This window comes from Amphiura filiformis, chromosome 1 (assembly GCF_039555335.1).
Source record: "Amphiura filiformis chromosome 1, Afil_fr2py, whole genome shotgun sequence".
Lineage (NCBI taxonomy): Eukaryota > Metazoa > Echinodermata > Ophiuroidea > Amphilepidida > Amphiuridae > Amphiura > Amphiura filiformis.
Window position 1 is genome coordinate 26,250,327 of NC_092628.1, and position 17,718 is coordinate 26,268,044.

A 17,718-nucleotide genomic window follows, 5' to 3' on the forward strand; every position below is an offset into this window, starting at 1 on the left:
TTAGTATAGGGCCATGTCATCCATGAATGTTCATACCTAAATGTAGCGTGTGCAGTGAGTGAACCAACTCTGTTGTTCAGGGAAGCACATCATTTATGTGCTTGAACAAAGAACATATGAGCTTGCTTTTGTGGGTTTGATACACGCATATGTACAGTCGCACAGTAAGGTCAAGGGGTCATCAATAATGTTGTTTTTGGTATTAGAATCATCTTAAAAGATCAATCTATGTGAATATGTTCTCAATTTTGGTATGAAGTAGGAAATATTTGAGATATGGCAAATTCACAATGTTAAGTTACTTTTGGGACACGCTGTATAACAAAACCTTTTGGTCGTGTTTTTTTTTAAGTTCAAGTTGACTGTGTCAAGTTATTATAGGAAACGCTTTAAGTAAAATAGATGCCCAGATGCAATCACTGATGTATAATTACTTTTACGAAGCAAATGTTGTCCACATGCATTTTTAATTCCATCCATATGAATTTGTGAGGTTGCCTCAAACCTACATTTCTGAGCACAGAGGAAGTCTCAAAAGGCACTAAATGTATTAGTGACTGCGTAATTGGGTCAGATGAGGCACAATTACAGGTGATAAATAAAATAGCTTCGGGAATTCGTTATGCTTGGTAGTTATGTCACTATGTAACCAAATGTGGTTCAGGTGAAGTAGGTAGGTGTTGTGTCCTTTGCGAACTATAGTGGAGTTGGATAAGAGTTGGATTCATCACGGATGTTTTGGATCGTCAAACTGGAGCATGTCCACAGGTCAGCACTATGGTAAGTTCTTTCGTATTTCTTTCGTTCCTTAAAAACAGCAATTGTTCTTACAAGCTTCAATGTGCGTAAATATGTTCAACTGGGTTCAAACAGCAAACACAACAGCAAGTTGCAAACTAAACTCACCATAGTTTTTCAACATCTTGTTTTAATATGCAATGTTTTTTATGCTATCATAAGCCGCGGGCAATATCGGCAGGCTAAGGCTAGTAAAAGCGAATGTTTCCGACTCCACTTCATGAAGGAACTCATTCGTGATCACCGCCAGCCTTCTTTCAATCTCAATCGACCACATGCCATCAGTTGAGCTCAGTTGCGCAGAATGACATACGCAGAAAATCCAGCTGATGAAATCGTGTGTATAGTCTATGTCTTATTCTATGTACGAGGCCACAACATACCAGTCTGCGATGCAAAACAATTAAAGTTGTCGATTGACATGTTGGTAATACTAGTTTGACAAAAGAATCAATGTTAGACAGTAGTGTTAGTCAGTAATCGTGCTTAAAAATTTGATTTAATCACTATTATAAAACACTATTATCATGTACGTCATGTTTTCTACCATGACCGTTACGGTATACGTTGTAAGTTTGTCCTGTCTATTTCTGGAATAACAAGTATAAATAAGAGGGCCTTATATTTGTACATAAATATGGCTATACCAGCTGCATGTTATCGGTGTACACAAATTTATAATCCTTCTTTGCTTAAAAATAGCCGTCCCTTTGTTTTAAAATTTGGGAATAGAGCCACAATACTTCGTGGAAACCAGACTAATAACAAGGATTGTTTAATGTTCCAGGTAACTAAACTGGTTAACAAACAATAATAGCTACATATTCCCAGTTTGGTTACCAGGTAGTTTCTATTACAATGATATAAGCGCAGGCACACACCTGACTCGGGCTTTCTTGCAGTTGTGCCGTTGTATCGTACTCATGTCCAAATGGGTTGTGGCTATTTTCTCATATATTTCTAAGTATTATATGTACTCCGGATTCCAACAGAATAAAGAGATTCCACCAAGTGTATCCTAACACGTTGGGGGCGCTTTGTAAGAAAGAGAAATACACAATGAGGGGGTTAATAATACTACGCTTATTGAAAGTAGTACTAGTTAGCATCAGAACCATTGGATAGACACACTACATGAAGTACGTTTAGTATTCTTGCAAAGTTCATGGAAGAGATAACACAAAATTTGGAAATGATTACGTATTTTTGTGTTTTGGTTTGTTAATCCCCCAAAATGTGTTTGCTGCATCAGGATGTGTTGATTAAACTTCAGGTGTACTTTAAAGGAAAATAAAATGAGGTTGACATCAATCTGCTTAAACTTTGAAGTTCAAATTGTTCCTTTGTCGTATAACATCGGTTCTTCGGTACCATTCGCGTAACCAAAGCTTCACTTACGTACAGTAAACTACAAACGTCCTGTGGATCTATTCTATCTGTGCCTGCCTGCCTACTTTGACGTTGGTGTTGATAACAAGTTGAATTCAGATGACAATATTGGCTTATTCAGGCTTACAGAGATAATGTAACTTCCCTACGCACGAGTCCACTCGGTCCATTTCAAAACACCCGATGCTGCGGACGATGCTGGATCATATATCTTTAAGATTCGTGTCTTTAAAAGATATTCATATTTTGAAATCACCAGCATATCAAAGCAGGCAAGAACGCCCAAAGCGTTGCCTATTATGGATGGATATCCTTGTTCTTGATAGACAATAAGCCCGTATTATGAAACATATGAAACGCAAGAAGACGTTGGTGAAACGAGTTTTAAAGCAATCAAGGCTAGAATTTCATGCCATTTTGTGCAACATTTGGATGTTCGTCTTGACAGTAATCCCACTTCTCTCCCATGAATATGAATTGTTAAAATAATTGGAATGTATATAAATTGATCTGATTTTTCAATGTAGTGGATTTTATTCAGAATTATGCTCGCATGCACCTTCACTGCCTATGCTCGCATTGTCAGAAAAACTTATTGAATAAGATATAATATTATACTAAATTTTCACACATTTAACAATAACAGGTCCGCATTTTAAAGTTTTGATGGGGGGTTGGTAATCGATATTACCGTCCCTTAGTTTCAGCGGATTGCCGTATTGCATGGTTTGATTCACTTGTTTATATTAATCGTGGTTTTTATATTAATCCTTACTCTATATAAAAAGCTTACAAATCAAACCCACTGCGCATGCATGCATTTTACGTAATGCCATGACGTAACAATTAACAGAATATAGCCGATTAAAATATTGCACTTAGTCTTTGACGGTAAGTTAACTAAAGTTCTGTATGTATTTTTGTGATTTTTTCAGAAGTTGCATGGTTCGACGTAAAAATATTCGCAAAAATTCTCAAGAGAGGGTCTCTTGTTTAGATTGAATGGAAAGTTACTATTAGCGTGTCAGATGGAAACCATGCTTGGCAAAGACACTTCAATTTCGGTAAGTAGTTATCTTTAATATTGTTTATGTGGGTTTTTTTAGATTTTAAATCGAAACCTCGTTAAAATTGTTAAAGCTGTTTTAAGCATAAGCAATAACAGCAAATACATATTTTATGAAAGCACGCAATGTCATTCAACATGAATCCAGTAGCTAAGTAAACTAAGCAGTCTGTGAAGTGGCAAATTTAAAGTGTAATCTTATTTTGGAAAATGAGACAAACATATGGATGCGTTCAAATTTCACTCGTTTATATTACTGTGGCTGTTTGAGTAGTATGTGGTTATTACGTGTGAACATTAAACGACTATGTGGTATTTAATTCTTAATAGCCATGGCAAGCAGGCGTAGCCAGTCGGGGGGGTGCAAAATTTTCAGGGCACAACCAAAAAATGCACCTGTATTATACAATACATAATTATAGACTGTATGTTTTCGAGCTTCAAAAGGTCTTTATTGGGACTATGTGCGCAAAATATTTGTATTTGACACTAATTTGGCCCATGATCAGGCTCCATTTGGTTTGCTCTCCTGATATTCTCTTTCATTTTTTGTCAGAGGGGCACTCTCCCCTCTGCCCCCACCCCAACCCCACCCAGCTGGATACGCTACTGATGGCAAGCTACAAGTCTTCATATATTTTAATTGGGAATATCAATCTACGTTATGAGCAAAAATGTCAATGCCGACGTGTAATACATTGAATGCAATCTAAAATCGTTTTCTTGAAGCCAGACATGGATGGGGTCGATGGTTGAGAGGAAATGGTAAATTCATGTAAAACTGCAACTAACTATACACTTTATAATGTTATTTGCTCATGATCGGATCGATAACTAACACAAGTTCCAGACGGCTGGCACCCAACTCAATACAGGTTATCGGTATGAAATGTCTAAATATTTCCAATATATTTTAGTTTAGTTTTAGTTTATTTCACCATTGCAAAGTAAACTAGTCAATGCAATAAAATAGTAAAAATAGAGTTAAATGTAACTCAAAATGTTTGAATATTTATCCTATAAATCAACGCCGTTTTATAAGTATTGTCGTTCTACGCTCGCAGATGAATGTTCTGTTATAAAAAATGTCATCATGTTTGTTTTGCTTGTTTACAGTTTTCGGAATCGTCTTTGCAAATGACGTTATTTAAGCAGCAGTCTTGAACCTCTTACATGACGTGTAATGCTACTAAACCTGAAATCCAATACACGGAGTGAGTGCTTTGATATTGAATCGTCTTTTACATTTCAGGCAACGATTTGGTACCTGGGCAATTTTAAGAAAAGTACTTAAGGGATTTCATCGTTTCTGATAATGTCAACAAGAGTATACTGCCAAGGAAACATAGCCTTTGTAATGTGTAGATAAATCGATTTGTTGCCTGAGTATCATGATTATGCAAGGCAGATATATACATCCTTTGCTGATTTTCTCAAATATTGAAGATTTCGTACAAATGGAGCAAATCGTTAGGTGGAATTTATTAGCCATTTCACTACATAGTAAGGGCTTAGAGCAAAAACTATATATGTCCACAATTACATGTTACTCATTTCGGCAACAAATGGATGGTTGATTCTGCCCTCCATAATAAATGCAAGTGACTTTGGGGTATATGCATGGTCACTTTAACAGTTAGCATGGTTAGTTAGACGCAAGTGATCATGTACATCTCACCAAAGTCCCCTACATTATATTATAGAGGGCAGAATTAACCGTCCATTTGTTGCCAAAATGAGTAACATTTTATGCTACTATACTTAAAACCATGCTTAGAGCGAGCGATTTGTAATTACTTGACTCGTATTTTACATTTCATGCAAAAATATGGTACTTAGCCAATGTTAATGTTCTTGCAATGTATTTATTCTAGAATATGAACCAAGAATATAAGCATTGTAATGTGTCATCAAATAGATTTGTTTTTAAATTATCAGCATCATGAATATGCGAGGCTGATATGCTTATGGACCCGACCAAACTTTTTCGTGATTTTCTCATAAAGCTCAATCATTACAATAGAGCAAGTCTTTAAGTAGAATTAATTAGAAATTAAGCTCAAAATGTCACGTACAGTGTGCAGTCCTAATTTCTGGCAGTATAATTAAACCTCTAAGTCGTGTTTTTTAAAATTCAAGTTGACTTTTAAGTGTCACGTTATTATAGGAGATGTAACCACTGTATTGTATTATTACTTTCACGAAGCAAATGTTATCCACATGTATTTTTAATTTCATCCCTATGAATTTGTGAGGTTGACTCAAAACTACATTTCTGATCACAAAGGAAGTCTCAAAATACCCTAAATGTATTGGTGACTGCGAAATTGGGTCAGATGAGCACAATTACAGCTTATAGTTATGTCACTATATAACCAATTGTGGTTCATTTGAAGTTTGTATGTGTTGTGTCTGATGTTGAGCGTCTTCTTGTCTTTGCTTCATTATTAAATATGCAGTAGTTCCTTTGGGATATTTAGTCGAGTTGAAATAACATGTTGCGTTATGATAAAAGTCCATTTAAAAGTGATGGATTCGCCATGGATGATTTGAATCGTCATACTGGAGCATGAACTCAGATGAGTGCTTTGGTAATTTCTGAACGGTATTACATTGTGCGGGTTGTATTTCTTTCCTTTTTATAAAATAAAATACTAGTTTTTAAATCGATCTTACAAGTTTTAATGAGCGTAAATATGATGAACTCGACTGAAACAAATACATCAGTAACTTGTAAAAACTAAACTCATCAGAGACTTATTTAAACAGATTGCCCTACAGATCATACGTATTTATACACACAAATAAATATACAACGCGTTTACGCTATCAGTAGCCGCGGGCAATATCGACTGGCTAAGGTTAGTAAAAGCAAATGTTTCCGACTTCACTCCACGCAGGAACTCTTCCGTGATCAGCACCAGCCTTCTTTAAATCTCGATCGACCACATGCCATCAGTTGCTTAGAATGACATACACAGAAAAAATAAATCCTGCTGATGAAATCGTGTGAATATGCTATGTTTATTTACTATGTACGAAGCCACATCAGTCTGCCATGCAAAATAATACGGTATTCGCTAAAGTTGTCGATTGTTATGTTAGTAATACTAGTTTGACAGAAGAATCAACGTTAAACAGCAGGGTAAACCAGTAATCGTAATTAGAAAACTTGATAAAATTAACTATAGTAGTATCAATCCGAAGTAAAACACTAAGTATCATGTACGTCGAGTTTTCTACCCTGACCGTTATGATAAAAGTTGTAAGTTTATCTTGTGAATTGTATACGAGTATAACAAATTTTGTCATAGACGTAGGCAGTATTATTAACATGGTGCAGGTACATGAGGAGACCGCTTTAAAAACATAAAGGTTATGATCGGTTAGATCAAAAAACATTTGCAAGTAATTCATGCTGACCAATAAACTTGTTTATCAGGAGTAACATTTTATTAAAGCATTAAAAACTTGAAATTTAAAACCAGATTTTCTTTTCTTTTCTATTTGACGCAAATAATACTCTCCCTTATAAGAAAATAAATAGTGAAAGCCATTACTAACCTGCGAAAGCCAATAGAAAAAAAAAGAAAAATAGTTAGAATTAGAACATGCCCCGCAAAAAGTATTAATTTAACTCTCTAAATTAAGCTAGTTCCTTTGGCTAGTCGTAACATAGTTTAAACCCAAGGACATTTGGGGCAGACTGGGATGTCGCTTATTGGTTCCCCACACCTTTGTGCAATTTTTGTTTTCCGTTAAATTGATTGTCTAAATCCATAAACACCGAAAACCCGTCTTATTCAATATCTGAATAACAGACTGTTTGAATGAAGTTGTGGTTGACGCATTTCATCTACCTTTTTAATAATGATTATATGTTAAACCTACGCGCAAACTTTAAATTCACCATCACGTAACTGACCATTTATTTCCCCATTGCCTTAACTAAAGTGGCGTCTCCAATTACATAGTTTTGTCGGGGCATTAAGCTGCTATAAGGCGTCATTTAACATGGTCAAGTCGATGTGCATACCAATGAAAGAAAAACATTTATCTGGCAGGTACATCTAAGGACACTGGTTGTCATTGACCTTATCTTGAATTAATGCAATGATAAATGCACTGCTATGAATATGGCTGGTAAGATGTTACCTTTGAAATAAGAATACCCGGTGGAACATCGACATTGGGGTTCTTTGCCCGTAAGGTTAGGGATATGTGTTTTGCGTGTTTTCTATACAGACTTTCTAGCTCGTGCTTATTGTTTTTCAATTGACCAGTAACAATATATTAGTTCTATAAGTTATATAAAGGATCATATCTATAATATCTATATATGTCACTACATAAATTTCACATTAAGTTCAAAATATAACGAATGTCTAATTTACACAACTCGATTTTGTCAATGGCATTTCTTCAAACCAGATGTTCTCTGAAAGTTGTTTATTCGCGGTGCCCCAGCTTACGTCACTATGATATGAAGCCGGATTGGTCTTTCCTTTATCACGTACTCATGCTTCCTGAAACATATAACTACCAACGTTTATTGAAAGTAGTTAGCGTCAAAACTCAAAACCTTTGGACAGTCACACTACATGAAGGTTCCATTCGAGTAACCAAAGAACTATATAGAAACGTCCTGCGGATCAATATTCGATCTATGCCAGGCTGGTAGACATAAAAGTTGCGTGAGAAGAAACTTTGAAGTATACGGTATGTTGGAAAAGCACACAATTGGGGATGATGTATAGTAGTGGTGAAAATCGTGATTGCGTGACCAAATCACGGGGAATAAGATTTGGAAGTCGTTTCTTGAACTTTGAAGCATGAGGAATCATTAAAAATTATGCAACGTTACCAAGTTGTGGGAAACTCCAGATAGAGGGCGCTTTTTAAAATGGCTGCCAAAATGCATAAAATGGTCAAAAATTGCCACAAATGCAAAACAAATACATTCGACACGGTGATTATTTTATATTGTGATATTTTTTCTTCTTCCTGTATTTTATACGTGTGTTTTATGTATAAAAGGTGCGCGCAATGAAGATGTGGTTGACGCATTTCAGCTACCTTTTTAATAATGATTATATGTTAAACCTACGCGCAAACTTTAAATTCACCATCACGTAACTGACAATTTATTTCCCATTGCCTTGACTAAAGTGGCATCTCCAATTACATAGTTTTGTCGGGGCATTAAGCTGCAATAAGGCGTCATTTAACATGGTCAAGCATACCAATGAAAGAAAAACAGTTATCTGGCAGGTACATCTAACGACATTGGTTGTCATTGATCCTATCTTGAATTTATCAATGATAAATGCACTGCTATGAATATGGCTGGTAAGATGTAATAAGAATACCTGGTGGAACATCGACTTTGAGGTTCTTTGCCCGAGAGGTTAAGGATATGTGTATTGCGCATTTTCAAAACAGACGTACCAGCTCGTACTTATTGTTTTCAATTTATCAATAATAATGTCTTTTATATAAGGATAATATCTATAATATCTATATATGTCACTACATACAAAAGTACAAAATATAACGAATGTCTAATTTACACAAATCGATTTTATTTTGGCGTTTCTTCAAACCAGATGTTCTCTGAAAGTTGCTTATTAGCGGTGCCTCACCTTACGTCACTATGTAATGAAGTCGTCGGGTTGGTCTTTTCTTTATCGCGAACTCGTGCTTCTTGAATAGACATACTACATGAAGTCTGTCTTGTCTTCTGAAGCAAATTGCACGGTAAAGCTAAAGCAAAATCTGCAAATGATTACGTACTTTCGTATGTCCCGGTGAAATATTGAGAGACTAATTTTAATCAAAAAACAAAACACGTTTCCTCTGAAGCTTACACTTATAACCATTGTGATGATCATTTTAACAAGCAAGCTCATTTTAATTGTATTTGTTTGTCACATGTTTGTACTTTGTAAATCTAAAATCATTCCCTGAGCTAAACAAATCTAGAAGTTTATGTCAGCCGGGAAGGAAATCGACTTATCCGAAGAAGTTTTGAAGCGTAATTGTTCCCTTGTCGTATAACATTGTTTCTTCAAATCCTCCCAAACCGTCATATGTACCATTTGACTAACCAAAGATTTGCTTACATACAATAAACTAGAAACGTCCTGCGGATCAATTATATCTATGCCAGCCTGCCTTCTTTGACGTGGGTGCAGACGACTTAATAACCAGTTGAATTCAGACGGCAATATTGGCTTATCCAGGCTTACAGGGATAATGTAACGTCCCTACACATGCGTCCACTCGGTCCATTTTAACACACCCGATGCTGTGGACGATGCTGGATCATTTATCTTTAAGATTTTAATACTTTACAACCAACAACATGTCAAAGCTGGTAAAAATGCCCAAAGCTTTGCCAATAATGGATAGATATCATCATATTGATATATAGACCATAAAAACATATGAAACGCAAGACGAGGTTGGTAAAACGAATTTAAAAGTAATCAATGGTTGAATTTCATGCCATTTTGTGCAGCGGTGCCTCACCTTACGTCACTATGTAATGAAGTCGTCGGGTTGGTCTTTTCTTTATCGCGAACTCATGCTTCTTGAATAGACATATTACATGAAGTCTGTCTTGTCTTCTGAAGCAAATTGCACGGTAAAGCTAAAGCAAAATCTGCAAATGATTACGTACTTTCGTATGTCCCGGTGAAATATTGAGAGACTAATTTTAATCAAAAAACAAAACACGTTTCCTCTGAAGCTTACACTTATAACCATTGTGATGATCATTTTAACAAGCAAGCTCATTTTAATTGTATTTGTTTGTCACATGTTTGTACTTTGTAAATCTAAAATCATTCCCTGAGCTAAACAAATCTAGAAGTTTATGTCAGCCGGGAAGGTAATCGACTTAAGTTTTGAAGCGTAATTGTTCCCTTGTCGTATAACATTGTTTCTTCAAATCCTCCCAAACCCTCATATGTACCATTTGAGTAACCAAAGATTTGCTTACATACAAAAAACTAGAAACGTCCTGCGGATCAATTCTATCTATGCCAGCCTGCCTTCTTTGACGTGGGTGCAGACGACTTAATAACCAGTTGAATTCAGACGGCAATATTGGCTTATCCAGGCTTACAGGGATAATGTAACGTCCCTACACATGCGTCCACTCGGTCCATTTTTAGCACACCCGATGCTGTGGACGATGCTGGATCATTTATCTTTAAGATTTTAATACTTTACAACCAAACAACATATCAAAGCACGTCAAAATGCCCAAAGCTTTGCCAATAATGGATAGATATCATCATATTGATATATGGACCACAAAAAACATATGAAACGCAAGACGAGGTTGGTAAAACGAATTTTAAAGTAATCAAGGGTTGAATTTCATGCCATTTTGTGCAACATTTGGATGTTCGTCTTGACAGTAATCCCACTTCTCACTCCCAAGAAATAACTTAAAATAACTGTAACATATATAAATGGATCTGATTTTTGCAATGTATTTTTAACAATAACAAATCTGTATTTTAAAGTTTCATTTGGGGGTGGGCAATCGATATTTCTGTCCTTTAGTTGGTGTCTGTATGGCACAATACATACACTCGTATTTATAATCATGCAATGCACTTTAAATTAAAAGAAATACAAATTCCTTGACAGATATACCTGGAGGTTTCTTTAACCTAGGAAGTTGCTACACTAACACGTTTTATGACAAGAATACAGCCCATTAAAATATTGCACAAAGTCTTCGACAGTGGTTAAACTAAACATCGGATAGAGTGTATTAATGATTTATCAGAAATTGCATGTACTATGTAAACATATCTGCAGAACTTCTCCAAACAGTGTTCCTTGTTTAGATTTAATGAAAATTTAATATTGAAAATCATGCTTGACAAAAACACTTCCATTTCGGTAGGTAGTTATAATCTGCAGTCTAGTTTAGGTTTTCAGGTTCTTAATCGAAACCCCGTTAAACTTCTTAAAGCTGTTTTTAAATATAAGCAATCACAGCAAGTATATATTGTGTGAAAGTACGTATGTTATTCAACATGAATCAATCACCTAAGCAGCCTATGAAGTGGCTAATTTAAAGTCAAATCTTATTTCGAAAAATGAGGCAATCGCTTTCAAACTTCGCTCTTTTATATTACTGTGCCTGTTTGAGCACGATGTGGTTATTTATAAAATACTGACATTTAGTCAAAGTACGTGTGCACATTAAAGGAATTTGTGAAATCTAATCTACGTTGAGATAAAAAGGAAAAGTATTAATACAGACGTGTAACACATTGAATATCATTGATAAAATTTTCTTGAAGCCAGACATGGACGGAGTCGATTGTTGAGAGGGAAATGGTAAATTTATGTACTAACTGCAATTAACTAAAGTATACCCTTTAGAGTGTTATTTGCCCTTGATCTGATCGATAACTAACACCGGATCCAGACGGCGGCTGGCGGCAATACGAGTTCGTTATGAATTGTCTAACATTGTTAATAAAATAATTTTTCTATTAATGCTTTGCAAGGGTGAATAAAATTAAAATAAGTACATCTGAACTTCTCAATAGAACAAAACCGTAAAAATTGAGATAAATCTAACTCAAAATATTTAAAAAAGTTTTCCTGTTCGCATATGAATATTCTGTTTTGTTTGTTTGTTTAGAGTTTTCGGAAGCTTCTTTGCATATGAACTGTTATTTATCCATCAGTCTTGAACATGTTGCATGAAACCTGAAATCCAACACTTGGAGGGATGCTTTGGCGGAGTTTTTAGAGTGTTTTACATTTCAGAACACCAGGCAATTTGAGACCAGACGTAAGCTGTATGGCCTAGGATGATCTAGTCGGCATTTTTTTGCCCAAAGTCACTGGACTCCGCATGTTTTCTCTGTCTCCGACCTTCAACTTGCAGAAAGTTTTGAAGAGCTTAGTCGCTCTCAAGTCAAGTAAATGACGTTTTCCCGGACTCTAGCTGTTTGTACAACTAGATATTGATCATTTGTGGATACCCTGTGTGTAAAGCATATTAATAGGCAAATCACCTCAAAAATAAGCGCAGCAAAAACATGTTATTTAATGTTTCTACATGAATAAGCTTTATTAAAGCACCAAAAAAACAACAACAAAAAAACAGGAATTGAAATAGGTCAATGCAGTGTGATGTAGTGTCAATTTTAGGATGCTCATAAGTGGAATGCAAATCTTCCACAAATAGCTATAATCACAAAATTGGCATATTTTGAGATTTTGAAGGTTTATTTGGAAATCCGAAAAGTAAATATGAAAATTCATTTGCAATGAAACTTTCAATTAAGATTTTGTTATCTGGATTAACATGGGAGGGCAAATGGTAAAAGGATACAAAAATGGTGTGGCCTTGGACACACACAATGGCTTAGAGCTAGTGTGGTTTGTAATATTGCTCCCTCTAAATTCACTTTGATAATATTATGTTTCAACTCGTTTTCCTCAATTGTGCAATTCGTTGTCGACGGAAATAATTTACATGCTAAGAAAGATTAGTATTTCAGCTAAATGGTGGTAGTTTTTTTTTAATTTCAAAAGGTCTATATTTATTGATTTATGAGGGATCTTCAACAATCCATAAAAACAGATAGTAGCTCTTAAACGAAGCAAAATTTATTTTTAAAAGACTCAATGGTTGTCAAAGAAAGGTTTCACACACCATATATTAAAAATTACATATGAGGAAATTAATTTTTCGACATGGATGTGTGCCAAAATTGAACAACTTGATGCGCGCGCTTTTCAATTTACTGTTATGCTTGTATGTACAGTATGGTCGAATAATTGAGCAGCCACTGTGACATCCCTAATATTAATGTAAAATGTATTGTGCTGTAATGTGATGTGATCTACTGAAATGAAATCTAAATCAATAATGTCATGTGATGTTTTTTTTAATTCTCATGAATTCCAATTTTTGCCATACTTGTTGAATGTGTTTTAACAGATTTAACTTTGGACTTGCACGGTTTACTGTAACACTAACATTTTTATATTAGTTATTGTAGATTGTAATGCACTGTCATTAATAATAACATTTTCCAGAATCATTATACACGCATCTGGATATAAGCATTCTCATAAATATGTCTCGCATGAAATATTGCAACGCAACGTAATATCTTTATTCATGTGGGCCTGCTTGTTAAGTGTTCCAGTGATTTACACAGCACCATTGATCATGTTTTAATATTCACATTAATATCATATTTTACCAACCTAACTCTCAGGTCCCATAAAAGGAGGGCGCACTGTAATTGTTGGGTCTTTACACATCAGTGGTTTAACACAAGAAAAGTGTCAGGTCATCATTTATGTTATGTTAAATTTTAGTCATTTGAGCATTCAAACGTCTACTCTTAATTGGCAATAAAGGCTTCTTGCTGTGTGGATTTTATGTTTTAGATATATAGCAACAATCGTTAACAGTTGGTAAATTAAACTTTGGATAACATACTATATGTATCAGAAATGGCATGGTAATACTGGAAAATAATTGCAGTGATCAGAACATGTCGAGATTACATCTCGTGTTTAGATTTAATGCACATTAGCGTGTTAGATGAAATCATGTCGGAAAAAGAAGCTTCCACATCTCGTGTTTATTTTTAGGATCTAAATCGAAAGCTCGTAATGTTCTTAGTGCAAGGACGTATTTTGCGATAGCTCACAATGTCACTCAACATAAATTCGTCAGCTGAGCAAAATATGAAATGGCTAATTTAAAGAGAAATTGTTATTCTGAAAAGTTGGTCAAACATGGGTGTGCTCAAAACCTATATATTTTGAGATGGATGTGGTTATTTAAATAGGGTTATGACAAATATAATTCTTAATAAATCTTGGCATTCTACATAACCTCATGTCGGATTGATGACTATCATAAAATCCAGACGACTGTGGGCACCCCACTCAATGTGAGCTACTGATGAAGTTTCAATTCCAAACTTGCACTTAAGTCACGTAAGTAAACTTCACTTTTACGAAACCTAATTGCAGAAATGTATATAGTACACCAAACACTTGCAAAAAGAAACCTGACTATTTTGGGACTGAAAATCGGACCTAAGAATCAGCATCATTTGAATTGCATAAAAAATGTTCTCTGAGCTCCTATGAAACTGAATTATGAATGTTCTGTGATAGTCTTAATGCCTTTTCGCGGTTGGGATGCAAGCGTACCGGCAAAGTGCCCAACTCAACAAAACCTAAAGCATAAAATGCAAAAGAAGATGATTAATTTCGCTATGTTGATGACAGGAAAAACACCTTAACCAAAAACGTGTTCCGAATCTAACGACCATCATTTTGTTAAGAAGCTCTAAAACTGACTTATTTTCAGTGTACAATATTAAATTTACTAGCATGAAAGTTCATCTGTGTTGGTAGACATCATAATTTATGATTTTAAACTTTTGATCTCAACACAAGATTAGACATACCTCAAATTTTCGGTCGTAACTTTCATCGGGAGACTGGCAACCCACGTTTGGGATCAGTGACCTTTTGGACACTTGACCCCAACACTTGGTCGTAGACTCTTGGTAGCTGGTATCGGCCCCCGTCACGGTTAAGTGAAGGTTGATTGACTCTAATGTAGATGGCCTCCTTGACACCCCTTTCGAAATACTTAGGTTCCCGGTCGAGGATCTTAACTTGCTCCAAGTCAACTTGGTGCCCCGGGGATTCGATGTGGATGTATTTGGAGACTTCTGACGAGCTGGAACTTGAACGACGATGCTCTGGCTTTCAAGGATCGTTCTGTTTCGCCAATATATGATTCCGAGCACTGGCCTTTAAGTGTTTTTCCCTGACAAGGGATAAAATACACTGGTCCCGCTATGTCCTCTTTTTCAGTCTTGTCTTTTGGTGACACAAGTAACTGTCTAAGGGTTTGACTTGGTTTGAAACAAACCCTGACACCGTAGTTACTGAACGTTCTTCTGAGGGCCTCAGACGTTCCCTTAATATAAGGTAGTACTATCTGCCCTCTAGCCTCTACATTTGCACTGTCCTTGTTTTTGTCAGATCTCGCTTTCTTAGGCTTGTTTGCACGATAAAAAGCCCATTTGGGATAGTTATACTTCTCTAATGCTTTATTGACGTGTAATTTCTCCTCTTCCTTATCCTCTTGGTCAGTGATGATGCTGTCTGCCCTGTGATGCAAGGTCTGGATGACACCTAATTTATGTTGAACTGGATGATTTGATTCGAAATTGAGATATTGATCTGTGTGCGTTGGTTTGCGATAGATCTTGATCCTCAGGCTACCATCCGCTTGGATAACCGTGTGTGTATCCAGGAACGCGAGCGCTCTATCCTCCTCTCCTTCTGTGGTGAACTTTATGTCCGGGTCAATGGAATTCAGATGTTTAGTGAATTCCTCCGCGTACTGTTTCTTAAGTTTCGTGTGCGTGTCATCCACGTAACGATACCACCACAACGAGGGGTGGGGCGCTGATTTTATGGCCTCCTGCTCTAAATGTTCCATGCAAAGATTGCAAACAATCGGAGAGACGGGTGAACCCATTGCGGCTCTATGGATTTGCTGGTAAAAAGTTCCATTGTAAACAAAATAAGTACACTTAATACACACTTCAAGAAGGTTGGAATTTTGAATCGCAGACAAGCGGGTTCTCTCGCGGATACGTCTTTTGTGCAACGTGTTTTATAACCCAAGCAATTTATTATGTCAATATACACAGATAAATATGCAACGCTTTTATCCTAGTCATTAGCCGCGGGCAATATCGACGGGCTAAAGTTAGTAAACGCAAATGTTTCCGACTCCACTCCATGTCGGTACTCATCCATGATCAGCACCAGCCTTCTTTCAATCTCGATCTACCACATGTCATCAGTTGCTTAGAACGACATACGCAGGCAGAAAAACTAAATCCTGCTGATGAAATCGTTTGATATGGTTTGTAAGCCACACCAGTCTGCCATACATCCTAATTAGGTATTCTTGAAAACTGTCGATTGACGTGTTAGTAATACTAGTTTGACAGCAGAACATTAAATGCTAGACAGCAGTTTAAGCCAGTAATCGTGCTTAGACAACTTGATATAAACAATTATAGATTTATAAATGCAATATTCTCATGTACGTTAGGTTTTTCTACCATGACCGTTACGATATATTGTAAGTCAATCGTGTGTATTGTATACGAATATCTGTCCCTAGAATAACAAGTTTAACATTTAGTCATATGCCCAGGAAGTATTATCAAAATGGTGAATCAGTTAAACCAGGTGACCTTCATCAGTCTAGCATTCCAGTAAGCGACCTTCGCAAGAAACGTCGCTGTCCAATGTTAGGATTCATGATGTTATAATCTCTCCCTTAACCCTAACCCCCTCACGCCTTTTTGGCGACGGGAAGGGAAAGAAGGAAGGAATAAAGAGAGATAAGAAAGAAAGAGGTTGTTTGCTCTGGGTGGGATTCGAACCCGAGACCCCTCGCATGCCAAGCACTGGATCGGCGACACCTTGCCACGGGTCTTAGGCTTCGCTGGCCAGCAAAACCGTGCCTATATATCACTTAGGGCGATTGCGTCATCACACCACGTGGGATGCACGCACGAACAGCGCATACAGCCTGTCTCAAAAAAAATTGTGCAAGTAAAAAGCGCACTCTTTGGCAATTAGAAAATACCATTGTGACATGATGCTTAAATCAACGTCAAGGGCACAGTCTTAGCTCTCAAATACCGTTTGTTCTGTTCAATTTGCTCTTTTTAATTTCGAGATATATTTAGTTAACAACGAAAGGGTAAAATCACAACTGTGCCAATTTTACTAGGGAATAGGGCTGTACGTGTAAATCAATGATAGCTGATGTTGAAGCGTCTAATGCACCCCCCCCCCCTTCGCGGCTCGTGTATTAGACGCATCAACACCAGCGCGCGTGCATTATTTTGCCTAATTTCATTAATTTGTCAAATTTAATGAACTTGTCAAAGTTCATTAACCTATAAGTGTGCAATATTTGTTTGTCTTTTAACATGTCTTGAATGACAAAGAGAACAGTATTTACCATGGTAAAATCAATGACATGCACATGTATTTAATTTTACAGCAGAATGTGAAATATTTATTTATCATTTCATTTGTCGTAAGTGGAAAAAGAGAACCTTTATCATGATAAAACATTAAACACAATTTTGTATTGTTGTGTAATTGATGCATTCTTTTGATTTCACGAAGGAACTCTTGATAAACTTGATGCTATCATTGATTTACATGCAGAACCCTCTTCCCTAGTAAAAGTGGCACAATTGTGATTTTACCCTTTCGTTGTTAAGTAAGCATATCTCGAGATTAAAACAAGCAAATTGAACAGACTAAACGGCATTTGAGACCTAAGACTATGCCCCTGACGTTGATGTAAGCATTATGTCATAACGGTATTTTCTAATTGCCAC

The 17,718-nt window shown here is 36.2% G+C and overlaps 1 protein-coding gene across 1 annotated transcript; it reads right to left on the reverse strand.

Moving 5' to 3' along the window:
- Positions 1 to 14,957: 14,957 nt before the first annotated feature.
- On the reverse strand, positions 14,958 to 15,821 carry LOC140157461 (uncharacterized). Its single transcript, XM_072180666.1, has one exon. The coding sequence runs from the start codon at positions 15,819 to 15,821 to the stop codon at positions 14,958 to 14,960; it is 864 nt and encodes a 287-aa protein (XP_072036767.1).
- Between the last annotated feature and the right edge of the window lie 1,897 nt (positions 15,822 to 17,718).

Coding starts and splice junctions, on each gene's coding strand:
- LOC140157461 (XM_072180666.1), bottom strand. CDS start 15,821: ATGGGTTCACCCGTCTCTCCGATTGTTTGCAATCTTTGCATGGAACAT.